This window comes from Bactrocera dorsalis, chromosome 2, assembly GCF_023373825.1.
Source record: "Bactrocera dorsalis isolate Fly_Bdor chromosome 2, ASM2337382v1, whole genome shotgun sequence".
NCBI classification, from domain to species: Eukaryota; Metazoa; Arthropoda; class Insecta; order Diptera; family Tephritidae; genus Bactrocera; species Bactrocera dorsalis.
This window is the reverse complement of record NC_064304.1, coordinates 55,458,892-55,473,958: the sequence shown is the minus strand read 5'-3', so window position 1 is coordinate 55,473,958 and position 15,067 is coordinate 55,458,892. Positions and strand designations below refer to the sequence as shown.

Genomic DNA, 15,067 nt, shown 5'->3' with positions numbered 1-15,067 from the left:
CAAGTTTTTTACAACCAAATTCTGCTAGTAAAATAGGTAAACTCCAAGCAATAAACTTATTTTTAAATTGACTGCTACTTCCGTTCGAGAAAACGAAAATACTTTCAAATTCGCCATGCTGTTTTGTTATCTCTTGAATAAGCTTCGTTATGAAACCGTAAACATCGATTTTGCTGTGATTTAAACTATCACTAATTACTGCTAACGACTTAGTTTCATTAAACATCCAAGCTACGCAAGTAAAAATGGAAGCTTGCTTATAGTTAAAATGTGCGCTTTGAATTTCATTTTGGCTCACCAGCCTATAATTTTCCGCAAAATCTATTTGTAGGACAAGTACCCCAGGCGTGATATTTTTCCTTACGTTTTCAAAATAATTTTGTTGTGCTCGCTTTACAAAGAAATGTTGCTTGAAAATTGGCAGTTAAACTTGTAGTTCATGGAGCAAGTCCGATAACGCAGCAACAGTGCAAGTTAAAATTACACGATCGCCCACTTTCCTGCAGTACTGCCATTTAACATTTGCGTCCATTTTTGACAAGTATTTTAGCGGCACAATATCTTTTACATCTTTTGTACACTTTTCGCAATCGTTTGTCATACAATTTTCATTTTCGATATTGCAACAAACTAATTTTAAGAAACTTTCGAAGCCTTCGGAAAAACATTCAATAACTGTCGCACAGCCAATTAACAAAAAACTGAAATTGGCGTGACGCATGCATACACACATGTTGTGTGGCATTTTGCTCGAAAGTTGAACATTTTTTGGGCGACATTCGAAAAATCGTGATTTACTTACGCTTTTCCCAATTGCTTCTTTTTTATAAACCTCGTAAGCTTCCGATATCGTTAGGAGCATAAAACGCTTAGCAACAATTTTCTAATCAACAATGAGTGTATCCCTTTTTCTTGCAGCCTGAACGCTGATATCTTCACGCAAAAAAATTTCTTTCGCCAATTTTAATTTTGTCTCCAATTCTAAATCACTTTCAAATGTACGAGTATTTTTTTCTTCATAATTTGTTGCTTCGATATACTTTTTATGCAGTGCAGCAATGACTTCCACTTTCTTTGTCAAATCTCTTGGCAATGCATTTTCAGCTTTCTTTAGGGCTTTCCCTAATGTTTGTTTGCAAGTATAAGTAATATGTATGTTCTTCTCCTTGGCTACTGTAATTTTTTTTTTTTGCAGTATATTTTCAACCTCTCACGTTCTTTTTCCCGCATCTCTTTTAACAGCTTGTTGTTTTTTGGCAATTTCGATAGCTCTGAGCAGCGTTTTCTCATTCTTTCAACTGCTTTTTCACGATATTTTTTTATCTTTTCGTGATCGCTTTTGATTTTGTCTAAGTACACGTGATGTTTGACCTTTTGCGATTTAGCACATGTTTAACTCATCTTTATTAATAAATATAAATATGTGCTTGTTTAGAAAAAAATTAATACTTATTGTCGCGAACGTACGATATTTTGAAAATCGAAATAAAAAGTTTGATGTACTATTTACCTAAAGTAATGTTGTTTTTCGATTACGGATGCTTAACTTGCTTTAATCATGTTTTTTCAGGCACCTGTTTGCACTCAAAGTGAAGTAATAGCAATAAATTACGTTTTTCGTCGCGAACGTACGATTAGATCGTAGATAATAAGCAAAATAAAAATTTACAGTTATTCGACTTTTGTTTGGCCTCTTTGCATTTTTCTCTTCTTTATTTGATTTAATAAAGAGATTTTGTGAAAAAGAACAACCATAGCATAAGTTATTCATATAAAATAACTCAAGAGAAAAAATACCTCTAGAATAGCTCAAAGTAAAAACAAATAAGTTTTCAGATTTCCGGTCAAATTTTTCATGAAAATACCAAAGAGAGGTTATGAAAACATTATATTCAAAAAATTTAAATAGCTTTGTAAAATCTTATTAAAAAAAATTGTATCTTTATTAACATTTTAATTTTTGGTCCTGGTTGACGATTCTGGGGAAATGCTCATATGCAATTCGCTCCATAGTATGTTTATTTACCTGACATGACAAATACCAGTGTTGCCACATATTGTGTTTTGAAAAAATAATAAAAAATTTTCTGTTTAAAGTATGTAATTTTACAGAGACCATGGTACAAATGGTTTCCGTATCCAATGTTATTTGATAAATAAAGATAAAAAAATAACCTTTGTCGGTCCAACAGTGGGGTGTCCATTGTTCTTTTGTGTCGAACTAAAAAAAATAACCCTCATCGATCGAACATCTATGTTAATCAAAAGGAGAGAATAAGTATTGTATAATATAATAATATTTGTCTCTATTTTTAAAATAATATATGGTATGTATTGTTCATTTTGAATCATTTCTATCTCTGAAGATGAAACAGAAAAATGTTTGATTATTTTTTCAGGACACAGAGTATGGCAACACTGCTATTTGGGCACGATTCCAATTACTTTGGCGGTCGGGAAAAAACACGAATTTCGATATAAATGGGGTATGTATGGATAAGGGAGCTTCTCCAGAGGAGGAATATGCAAAAATAATGTTGCTACCACTTATATTTTTTAAATATTCCCCATTAAAAATTCAAAAATTTGTCTTAATAACAATATTAACTATAATAAAAAATACTTTCCAAAATTTTTCAAGCTTTAATTGAATTGTTAATACTACATACATATCGTCAAAAAATTCGAAATTGAGTGCCTTATTGATTACGCTTCACTACTTCAAATTACATACATAATATTACATATGTTCAACATGTTCTGGTTCTGCGGTCAAATATAAACCAATTTTAACCAATATTAGTGTTTTGTTTCACTCATGTTCCATTTTATCTCATATTTCATTCATGCCACTGTAAATTTCTGAAAATGTTGTTACGTTATTTTGCATTTCAGGTGACGATATCTATACTAATATTTTAAAGCTGAAGAGTTTGTTTGTTTGAACGCGCTAATCTCCGAAACTACTGGTTCGAATTGAATAATTCTTTTTGTGTTGTTTATCGTGGAAGGCTATAGGCTATATAACATCACGCTGCGAACAATAGGAGCGAAGAAACAGTGGTAAATGTGTAAAAAACGAGGGAAATTATTTATCTTTGAGGGCTTCCGTTCCTTGCGCTGCGAAAGCGGTTCAAGATACACAAAAGTTATGTATGAAAGAATTATTTCTCTTTTAATGATCTAAAAAAAGTCCATGACTACCGTTTTTGTGATAATTAATTTGGTCGAAATTATTTGTTAGAGTTGTATTAACATAATAATATTAATTTTTCTATATTTATTGTTATTTTCTTCCTTCGCTGCATGAAGTATAAAACTATTCAAATTTTTGAGGTAATCCGTAATTTTTGTGGTTAGCAATCTTACTCGCTGATGTTAATTCTTACTCTGCTTTTCTTAGAAAATGCCTCGGAAGCGAAAATCTGGTATATCCAAAATGGCATGGTAGTTTTATTGACTGGTGATTTCCGTCAAACCCTCCCAGTGATTCAGAGGGGGACACCAGCAGAAGAAATTCAAGCGTGCATTAAATCATCACGCTTATGGTCAACAGTTGAAAAACTCCGCCTGAAAACTAATATGAGAGTGCATCTTCAAAATGACGTGGATTTAGGACTTTACGCAGAAATGTTGTTGAAAATTGGAGATGGTTGTTAAGCTGTTGACGTTGAAGGCTATATATTACTGTCAAGAGAATTTTGTAATTTAGTAGAAAGTGATGTGGATTTCATTGCTGATGTTTTTCCGGAATTGCAACAAAATTTGTGTAGTGATCAGTGGTTGTGTGCAAGAGCAATATTAGCACCAAGAAATGAAATTGTTAATAGGATCAACACTGATATTTTAAACGAGGTTCAAGGAAAACTGAAGGAATATTTGTCAATGGATACAATTATAGATACGGAACTAAGTACTTCATATCCTGTGGAGTTTTTAAATTCACTTGAACTGTAGGGTGTACCGTCACATAAACTTCAATTGAAACTAAATATACCAGTAATGCTTATGCGAAATCTAGATGCTCCTCTGCTATGTAATGGAACAAAGCTTCGGATAACAAAATTGGGACAGAACATACTTGGTGCTACTATTTTAACAGGTGTCGGTAAGGGAAATATTGTTATAATACTTCGGATACCAATTATTCCCACTGACTTTCCATTCAAATTTAAAAGGGTTCAGTTTCCCGTCAAGCTTAGCTTTGCTGTTACTATAAACAAGGCACAAGGACAAACATTACTGGTAGCAGGAGTGCATTTAGAAACTCCATGCTTCTCTCATGGTCCACTTTATGTAGCCTGTTCACGTGTATCTAATGCCCAGAATTCACACATATTTGCACCCGACGGGAAAACTTATAACATGGTCTACAAAAATATCCTAGATTAATACTTTGTATTTTATTTTTTTAAATTGTTAGAATTCAGATTTATTTATTTTTGTTACGGTGAAATATATTTTAAGATTAGTTGTTGCATTTCAATATGCATATCCTAAGGTGTTGAATCTTCATTGTCTGTAGGAATTTTTAAAAATTGTTGATCTCAGCCAAGCAATAAAATTTAGTTATCATTTTGACTCATTTCTATTATTATACCCTTACCCTTTATCTCTCATACTTATTTAATGGCTCTACTGCGAGCGAAGCCGCGGGTAAAAAGCTAGTGTATGTAATATGTATAGTATGTGATTTATATTTAATAAACAAACATAAGTAAAATTCTATGATAATATAAAATTTTTATCAAATCGGTACTTTCGCGTAGTAATCTTTTCTGCGTTGGCGGCCTTCGGTCGCGCTTTACGAAAATTACCCTGGTCGAGCCAATACCCGAGGTAACCTAAGTATTTTATCACGTAATATTATTATATAATATTACCTAGTTGTTTTTTAATTTTAAATAAGAAGAAATCCATATGGAAAGATTGTTTACAGTAATTTTTTTTGAAATATAATTTATAGACACACTTGTTTTTATTAGAACTGAGAGTGCTTAATAAAGAAAGACGAATTATATCATAATAGAAAAAATTCAGAAAAACCTGCAAAAGTGAAAAATGTAGATGTACTTAAATGTTTATAGTTTCATATATTTAATTAATTTGAATGTGCGGAAAGTGTGTTTAATGTGGTGAAATAGCTTGTTGAAAAGTTCGAATTTTTGGGAATTTTTTAACTTTGAGGTCGAATATCTCGCGAACTAAGCGGTACCGTAATATATTGTTTAATCAGGAGGACTTCCTCTTTCCAACGGTAGCAAATTTAGTCTTGTTGTTTATAAAAAGAAAAACGTATTTTGAAAAATACTAACATAAAATCTTTCAAATTTTTATATTCTCACAGAGGAATAGTAGATGAGCTGATAATTTCTATAAACTAAGAACACTGTTCAGCACTTCCTTGGCATCATAGGATTTTTCAAAGCTTTTATCAGCTTCACCTGTTTGTTGGAATGAATGTAAGCTAAAGCATCCACTATCTATGCTGTCATTTGAATAATAAATTTACTAAAACACATCCTTGAATGGAAAACATTACGTGTGCCTTAATAACAACTACGGTTTAAAAACCTAAAACCATACTTTTAAAAATAAATGTAGTTGTATTTGTACTGACCTTGTACAATCTGTCTAATATATACATATGTATATATCTGTAAGGTAGTCTATAATAAATACTTACTGCCATTGTTAGGATCCCGACCTTCCGTTGCGGTCGAATCAGCATGTTAATATTTTTTTTCACATTCAGTGAGAGCTTTTGCTCACCGGAATCCATTAACCAAATCCTATTTAATGTTACACTTCGCACAAGATTTTTGAATCTTAAACGCGCCATTTTCTTTTTAACATCTCCTTCACCACGTCCTCGTTTCGTAGCCATTTTGCAAGTTTAATATGTAGTTTAAAATATATCTGCGTACTATATGTAATGTTTCTTTTTTACAATACACATATGTATGTTGTATGTAATACAATACAAAAATTTCAATGTATAATGATTATAAATCTCATTGATTGTTTTATTCATTTAAATATGTGCATATATATCAGTTTGATATATTTTTCACAACAACCAAGTCATTTTAAACAGGCACGAAGCCAGTGGAACAGGTATATAATGATTTACGTATACTACTTTACAAGACGGATAAATAAGATATTACTTTAACTACTATTTTTCTTTTCAGCTATCGGTTATCTCTCATGCCGATGATTTGTTTTGTTTTTCGCTTAATCTGTGTTTTTCTAATTACTTCCGTTACTTAATTCGAACTTACCGCTCGCGAGTACCTACTCTCTTTCCCTTTTATTACTCGTTTGTACATTGCTCACTAGCTTTTCAAATCATAAACTTAATTAATTGCACGTGTACAATGGCTCCGACATCATCAAATATCAGGAAGAATTACTCCGTCATAATTGATACGGGATCTAAATAAACAAAACGTAAGCCCCCTGTAACCAGTGCCGCGTAGCAAGAGTAGCAAATGCTACGAGCCCCGCCAATCGGGAGGCCCCGCGCTCCAACTGACCGTAATTAACCTTTAACTGGTGACAAGCGGTCTCACAGGCCGCCTGATTTTATTTCCTTTTAGTTCACCGCCTGATTTTAGTTCCTATATAGATTGTATTAGAAAGTTAGTAATAGCGAGCCTATTGAATAGTTTTATTTTATCATTTTATATATTCATTTAATGGTTTGAAAGACTGCAGTAAGCTGTCGTCTTAGGCCGCACCAGTTAAAGGTTAAAATCCTTACATGCTTTAAATGCGAAGCACTTGGGCTATGCTTTACTTCCACCTTGCACCTGAAAATCTAAAACTCGATTCGTCACGTTAAATCGTAAAAATAAGTAGGCATTTTACGAACTTCTTAACTTTAATGTTCTAATGTTTAATTATAAATACTATAATCGATATATTTAGACTAGTATCTATACTAGGTACATTTGTACCCTTCAAGCGTGCAGGTTTTTATTTTTTTATTAATATCCGGTAGTTTTTATATCAAAATAAAAATTAAATTTCTGGCGAATACCGTTAATGTGAATTTTTTTAATTAAATAAGCATTTTCATAAAATAAAATAAAAAGAAAATCATTATCGAATATCTCTAGATTTTGTATGCTTCATGGCCGTCAAAAGAAAATAAGTATAATTATTAAATTTTCACAATATTTTTATTGAAAATTATTGTTTAACGATATTCTTCTGACCTTTCATATTATGAAAAAAACCTTATTTTATATCATAACGCTGACCTCTTAACAGGGCAAAAGTTTTTAGTTCAGTCCAGCCTTAAGATCAAGGTGTTTCAGAGTCTCAAGTCATGTTCTGCTATCTGGACCAGTGGAATGATTTGTTAAGTTGTTGGACATGGAAGGTCATACTGCTGAACAACGCGCTTAAAGTTTACTTGATTTCTTGAGTGAGAGTGGCATTAATATAAAAGATTATCGTGGGCAAAGCTATTATAATTCCAGCAACATGAGTGGGAAATACATCAGCTTACAAGCCTGAATTAAGAAAATAAATAAGAATGCAGAATACATTCCCTGTCTTGCACATTCATTAAATTCGGATTGCTAAGTGCGCTGCATCTTTGGCACTACGGTCGGTAAATTCAGCCTCCACGAGGAAACATCCTTAAATGGGTTGAGGCTGATCGACTTCGCCGGGGCCCGATATATGGTTATCTGTAGTACTAGATTCCAGCATAGGAAGATTCATCAAGCTACCTGGCAGTCTCCGGGTCGAAAAACTACCAACCAGATCGATCATCTTATGATACACGGAAGACACATTTCCAGTGTTTTAGATGTGCGTCCGCTCCGAGGTCCTAACATCGACTCGGATCACCATATTGTTGCAGCCAATATTCGCACCCGCCTCTGTGCAGCAAAAAACGCACGCCAACAAACACAAGGAAGGATCGACGTCGAGAAGCTGCAATCACAACAGACAGCCGAACGATTTTCTACTCGGGTTGCACTCCTGCTCTCCGAGAGCACTTGTCAACAACTCGGTATAAGAGAACTGTGGTACGGCATTTCAAACTCTTTACGTACAGCTGCAACCGAAACCATTGGTTTTCGGAAAGTTCAAAATAACAGCTTGTAGGACGAGGAGTGCCGTGTCGCAGCGGAGAGAAAACAGGCTGCCTACCTCGCAACGTTACGATCGACCACAACACGTGCGGGATGGGATAGACACCGAAAGTTGAAGAGGGAAGCGAGACGCATGTGTAGACAGAAAAAGAAAGAGGCCGAAATGCGTGAGTACGAAGTGCTTGCTAAGCTGGCCGACAGGGGTAATGCTCGAAAACTTTACGAAAAGATGCAGCGTCTTACAGAAGGTTTCAAGACCGGAGCATACTCTTGTAGAACCCCGAAAGGCGATCTCAACATCGCGTACAAGGTTCTATCGAGCGTATTGTGTGAAAGATTAAAGCTTGTCACCTTATCAGTGTGGCTTTAGACCTGGAAAATCAACAACCGACCAGATATTCACCATGCGCCAAGTTTTGGAAAAGACCCGTGAAGGAGAATCAACACCCACCACCTATTCGTCGATTTCAAAGCTGCTTTCGACTGCACGAAAAGGAGCTGCCTTTATGCCGCGATGTCTGAATTTGGTATACCCGCAAAACTAATACGACTGTGTAATCTGACGTCGAGCAGCACCAAAAGCTCCGTCAGGATCGGGAAGGACCTCTCCGAGCCGTTCGATACCAAACGAGGTTTCAGACAAGGCGACTCCCTATCGTGCGACTTCTTCAATCTGCTGCTTGTGAAAATAATTCGAGATGCAGAACTTAATCGAGCAGGTAAATCTTCTATAAGAGTGTGCAGCTGCTAGCGTATGCGGTTTTAGTTCTGCTTTCTCCAGACTGGACAAGGAAGCAAAGCAGATGGGTCTGGCAGTAAACGAGAGCAAGACAAAATATTTCCTGTCATCAAACAAACAGTCGTCACACTCGCGACTTGGCACTCACGTCACTGATCACAGTCATAACTTTGAAGTTGTAGATAATGTCGTCTATTTAGGATCCAGTATCAACACCACGAACAATGTCAGCCTGGAAATCCAACGCAGGATTACTCTTGCCAACAGGTGCTACTTCGGACTGAGTAGGCAATTGAAAAGTAAAGTCCTCTCTCGACGAACAAAAGCCAAACTCTATTAGTCGCTCATAATTCCCGTCCTGCTATATGGTGCAAAGGCTTGAACGATGACAACAACCAATGAGTCGACGTTGCGAGTTTTCGAGAGAAAGGTTCTGCGAAAAATTTATGGTCCTTTGCGCATTGGCCACGGCGAATATCGTGTTCGATGGAACAATGAGCTGTACGAGACATACATACAGATTGACATAGTTCAGCGAATTAAAAGACAGCGGCTACGCTGGCTAGGCCATGTTGTCCGGATGGATGAAAACACTCCAGCTCTGAAAGTATTGGACGCAGTACCCGCCGTGGGAAGCAGAGGAAGAGGAAGACCTCCACTCCGTTGGAAGGATCAGGTGGAAAAGGACCTGGCCTCGCTTGGAATATCCAATTGGCGCCACGTAGCGAAGAGAAGAAACGACTGGCGCGCTGTTGTTGACTCGGCTATAATCGCGTAAGCGGTGTCTACGCCAGTAAAGAAGAAGAAGAAGTGCGCTGCAGACTGCTTTACTTTTTTTCGATTTCATTGAAAACCTCTATACATTTTTTACCACTTCTACCTATCGATATGGTCGGCTTACGGACCTACTTAAAGATTCTACTTCAAAAATTCCGATTTTGGAACGGTTATCGGACACTAGGTGGTCAGCCCGAGCTGATGCTACGAAGACACATTTATGTGGTTTTATCACTATTAATCAAGTATTGGAAGATATTTCCAATAACGTAAGTAAGTTAGAAACGGAACAATTACGTGGAACGAAGTGCTAGAACGCTTGCAAACGACTAGTGCTTCACTGCAGTCGTCCGATCAAGACCTTAATAAAGGGATACGCCCTTTATGAATCATTATATGGCTACGTCCAAGCCATGCGATCCATTTATTTAGATATTGAGGCAAGAATCAAAGATCTGACCTACTGTGAAGAATACCAGCAACAGACGACGAATCAAGCCAAATAAAAAGTATGACCATAGCAGCGGCTCTACTACCTGGACAACGTTTCGAATTTGGGGTGTTTATTGTCATTATTGATAACGTACCGTCTGCTTTAACTGAAGCATATCATAAACTTACTAGTACTTTTGAAGAATTTCGGCAACTAAAATCTCTTACAACAGAAGAGATTTTGGAAAAATGCTCTAGTATGGTCAGTGCCTACGAAGATGATTTGGAGAACAGCCTAGGCGACGAATTAGTGCAGTTCTGCTGAAAACAGATGTGGCTACTGTTATTGACAGCAAGAATCAGGAGCCTCTGGAAAAGCAATATTATAAACTTTTATTAAATAATTCTTTAGAATCGTGTCTCCTAAACTTAGAAATTGCTTTGGGAATTTACTTATCTCTCATGATCACTAACTGCAGTGGCGAACGTTCTTTTTCAACATTAAAACGTATTAAAAATGGGTTTCGGATATCAGTAAAGTTCTTTATTCCTGTGAAAGTACATTCGATGCTATTATGTATGGAATGCTTGAAGTGCAGACACCGAATCCAATTTTCGACGGGTTTCAAGATAAATCTGCCGATACTGCTGAAATTTCACATGCGATATTCGTACGAAATTCATCAATCGTCGCTGGCTTGTTGATTGTGACATTCGCTGTGTGGCTTGTGGCACCGTCCTGTTGGAACCTCATATTGTCCAAATCCATATCATCCAATTCGGGCCGAACATATTCGGTTATCATTGAACGGTAGCGATTCCCATTCACAGTAACGTGCCGGTCTTGATCATTATGGAAGAAGTACGGCCTAATGACACCGCCGGCCCATAAACCGCACCAAACTTGTTTTTCGGGATGCAAAGGTGAGTCATGGAGTACGTGTGGATTGCTGCCTGACCAATAAGGCATATTTTGCTGATTGACGAAGTAATTCAAGTCAATTTAAACTTGTAAGGATGTAGACCAAGAGCTTTTCGCAAAACTCCCCACAACGACATGCGAGAGACTGATTTGGGTCTTCCTCAGTTGATGCACTAGCGGCAGCAATGTTCTTGACACTGCGGGCATTTTTTTGTCTTGTAGCACGTGAACATTTTGTACTGTACTACTTTTCTACTTGTTTTTGGATCGTATACCCTTCCACGATAAAATGTCAAACCTTACTGAAGAGAAATATCAAAAGAGCGGTGAAAAATATGGCGTCGTTTGATGTCCCTATCGGTCTACTTCTGTAGTGCCCTATTGAAAAAACCCGTTAGTTGCCACGTTAGCTATGGTAACTGTGTATTAAGTAATAGCTAATTTGCACCTATTGCACCTTTAGCTGTGATAACATCGTAGGCTCTATTAGTTAATTTGAATACATCTGTATAAAGAGTTTTTTTTGATGTGTTACTGGTGGTGGATTTTTTAAATTTGTGTAGAGATATTGGAACTTCAGTAATAAGTATTTTTTGTTATGAGGGACAGCTTCACTAACATTTGAAATTTCCTTAATTGTGAATTAATGTAGGTTGTCAAAAAAGTCTTGCGGTATTTTCGCTAGTTGGCGCTGAAAGCGCGTAGTTCTAGTTTTATTCGTCGCATCGGGTCATACCTTTTTGAAAAGCTCATTTCACGCGCTAACACGTGCTTGATTGATTGTCGCTTCTTTTAAGTTCTTTCGTTATAGCGTCGCAAACATGGAGCAAAATAAAGAGAAAATACGGCATATTTTACAGTACTACTACGATAAAGACAAAAATGCATCTCAAGCGGCCAATAAAATTTGTGCAGTTTATGGACCCGATACAGTTTCCATTTCCACCGCACAACGATGGTTTCAAGGTTTTCGTTCTGGTGTAGAGGTGGTCGAAGATGCACCACGCTCTGGAAGGCCTGTCGTCGAAAATTGCGATCAAATCGCTGAATTGGTCGAAAGAGACCGGCATAGCAGTCATCAAACCGTTATAAACCATTTGGAGAAGCTTGGAGTCACTAAGAAGTTCGATGTATGGGTGCCACACGAATTGATTCAATAAAAATACCCCAAGACTTTTTTGACAACCAAATATTTGGTTGCATTTTCCTCATCTTGAGTTGGAACAGTGGCAACTGGTTCTGTAAATAATCCACTTTGTTTTTCGCTGTACAGCGTTTCAGCTTTTCGTGCCTTTGAGTAACATGGTGTTGCTTGGTAATTTTTAGAACTTTAGGTTTTGGGATTTACTTTTGCAATTAAACCCATGGTTCTTTTTGTAACGGGTGATTTTTTTGAGGTTAGGATTTTCATGCATTAGTATTTGACAGATCACGTGGGATTTCAGACATGGTGTCAAAGAGAAAGATGCTCAGTATGCTTTGACATTTCATCATGAATAGACTTACTAACGAGCAACGCTTGCAAATCATTGAATTTTATTACCAAAATCAGTGTTCGGTTCGAAATGTGAAAATCCGCTTTTTTATCGACAAATTTTGTTCAGCGATGAGGCTCATTTCTGGTTGAATGGCTACGTAAATAAGCAAAATTGCCGCATTTGGGGTGAAGAGCAACCAGAAGCCGTTCAAGAACTGCCCATGCATCCCGAAAAATGCACTGTTTGGTGTGGTTTGTACGCTGGTGGAATCATTGGACCGTATTTTTTCAAAGATGCTGTTGGACGCAACGTTACGGTGAATGGCGATCGCTATCGTTCGATGCTAACAAACTTTTTGTTGCCAAAAATGGAAGAACTGAACTTGGTTGACATGTGGTTTCAACAAGATGGCGCTACATGCCACACAGCTCGCGATTCTATGGCCATTTTGAGGGAAAACTTCGGACAACAATTCATCTCAAGAAATGGACCCGTAAGTTGGCCACCAAGATCATGCGATTTAACGCCTTTAGACTATTTTTTGTGGGGCTACGTCAAGTCTAAAGTCTACAGAAATAAGCCAGCAACTATTCCAGCTTTGGAAGACAACATTTCCGAAGAAATTCGGGCTATTCCGGCCGAAATGCTCGAAAAAGTTGCCCAAAATTGGACTTTCCGAATGGACCACCTAAGACGCAGCCGCGGTCAACATTTAAATGAAATTATCTTCAAAAAGTAAATGTCATGAACCAATCTAACGTTTCAAATAAAGAACCGATGAGATTTTGCAAATTTTATGCGTTTTTTTTTTTTAAAAAGTTATCAAGCTCTTAAAAAGTCACCCTTTATAAGTGATTTTGTATAAGTGAAACAACAATAATATGTTCAAGTATTTGATGTAATGTTTTGTCATGTGATGCATCATAGTATTAATTATCAATTATTAAAAAATTGACGTAATCGTAATAAATGTTTGGTGTTTTAATTTAAATACCCAAAAATTGTTATTTTGTCCCATCTGGCTATAATGGAAAATGTTATAAAAAACGCTAATTTTGAGGCGCTCCCCTCTCTGGAATAAGTTGGAGATCCCTTTATCCTTGATTTATGCGCTATCAATTATGAGGAAATGGAGTGCTGCCATATGATAATAAGCAAATATGAGCAATTCGCTGAAATTTCTCTTTTTCGCTATAATTCCTCTTTATTTATTTACCAATATTTGATCTAATAAAAACAAGTGTGTTTATAAATTCTATTCCAAATTAATGAGTATAAACCATCTTGCCATGCATATGGATATTTTCTTATTTAAATTTTAAAAACATATAGGAATATTATATAATAATATTACGTCTTCTTCTTCTTTACTGACGCAAACACCGCTTACGCGATTATAGCCGAGTCAACAACAGCGCGCCAGTCGTTTCTTCTCTTCGCTACGTGGCGCCAATTGGATATTCCAAGCGAGGCCAGGTCCTTCTCCACTTGGTCCTTCCACCGGAGTGGAGGTCTTCCTCTTACTCTGCTTCCCGCGGCGGGTACTGCGTCGAATACTTTCAGAGCTGGAGTGTTTTCATCCATTCGGACAACATGACCTAGCCAGTGTAGCCGCTGTCTTTTAATTCGCTGAACTATGTCAATGTCGTCGTATATCTCGTACAGCTCATCGTTCCATCGAATGCGATATTCGCCGTGGCCAACGCGCAAAGAACCATAAATCTTTCGCAGAACTTTTCTCTCGAAAACTCGCAACGTCGACTCATCGGTTGTTGTCATCGTCCAAACCTCTGCACCATATAGCAGGACGGGAATTATGAGCGACTTATAGAGTTTGGCTTTTGTTCGTCGAGAGAGGACTTTACTTTTCAATTGCCTACTCAGTCCGAAGTAGCACCTGTTGGCAAGAGTAATCCTGCGTTGGATTTCCAGGCTGACATTGTTGGTGGTGTTTACGCTGGTTCCAAGATAGACGAAGTTACCTACAACTTTAAAGTTATGACTGTCAACAGTGACGTGAGAGCCAAGTCGCGAGTGCGACGACTGTTTGTTTGATGATAAGAGATATTTCGTCTTGCCCTCGTTCACTGCCAGACCCATTTGCGTTGCTTCCTTGTTCAGTCTGGAGAAAGCAGAACTAACGGCGCGGTTGTTGAGACCGATGATATCAATATCATCGGCCTACGCCAGCAGCTGTACACTCTTATAAAAGATTGTACCTGCTCGATTCAGTTCTGCAGCTCTAATAATTTTCTCCAGCAGCAGATTGAAAAAGTCGCACGACAGGGAGTCGCCTTGTCTGAAACTTCGTTTGGTATCGGACGGCTCGGAGAGGTCCTTCCCGAATAGGTGGTGAGTGTCGATTCTCCTTTCACGGGTCCTTTCCAAGATTTGGCGCATGGTCTGGTCGGTTGTTGATTTACTCGGTCTGAGGCCACACTGATAAGGTCCAATCAGCTTGTTGACGGTGGGCTTTAATCTTTCACACAATACGCTCGATAGAACCTTGTACGCGATGTTGAGGAGGCTTATCCCACGGTAGTTGGCGCAGATTGTGGGGTCTCCTTTTTTATGGATTGGGCATAGCACACTTAAATTCCAATCG

At 37.3% G+C, this 15,067-nt stretch overlaps 1 protein-coding gene and 1 long non-coding RNA gene across 2 annotated transcripts in view; one reads left to right on the top strand and one right to left on the bottom strand.

The window, feature by feature from the left end:
* The window catches only part of LOC105233899 (uncharacterized), a 237,791-nt gene extending 231,684 nt beyond the window's left edge, over nt 1–6,107 (bottom strand). The window contains exon 1 of the mRNA XM_049448045.1: nt 5,687–6,107. Within this exon, the coding sequence (XP_049304002.1) occupies nt 5,687–5,887 (201 nt within the window). The 5' untranslated portion in view covers nt 5,888–6,107. The remainder of the gene's footprint in view (nt 1–5,686) is intronic.
* Nucleotides 2,660–4,312, top strand: LOC125776405 (uncharacterized). Its single transcript, XR_007421678.1, has 3 exons — nt 2,660–3,336; nt 3,404–4,108; nt 4,179–4,312. It is a non-coding gene; the product is annotated as an uncharacterized LOC125776405 (long non-coding RNA).
* Nucleotides 6,108–15,067: the final 8,960 nt, after the last annotated feature.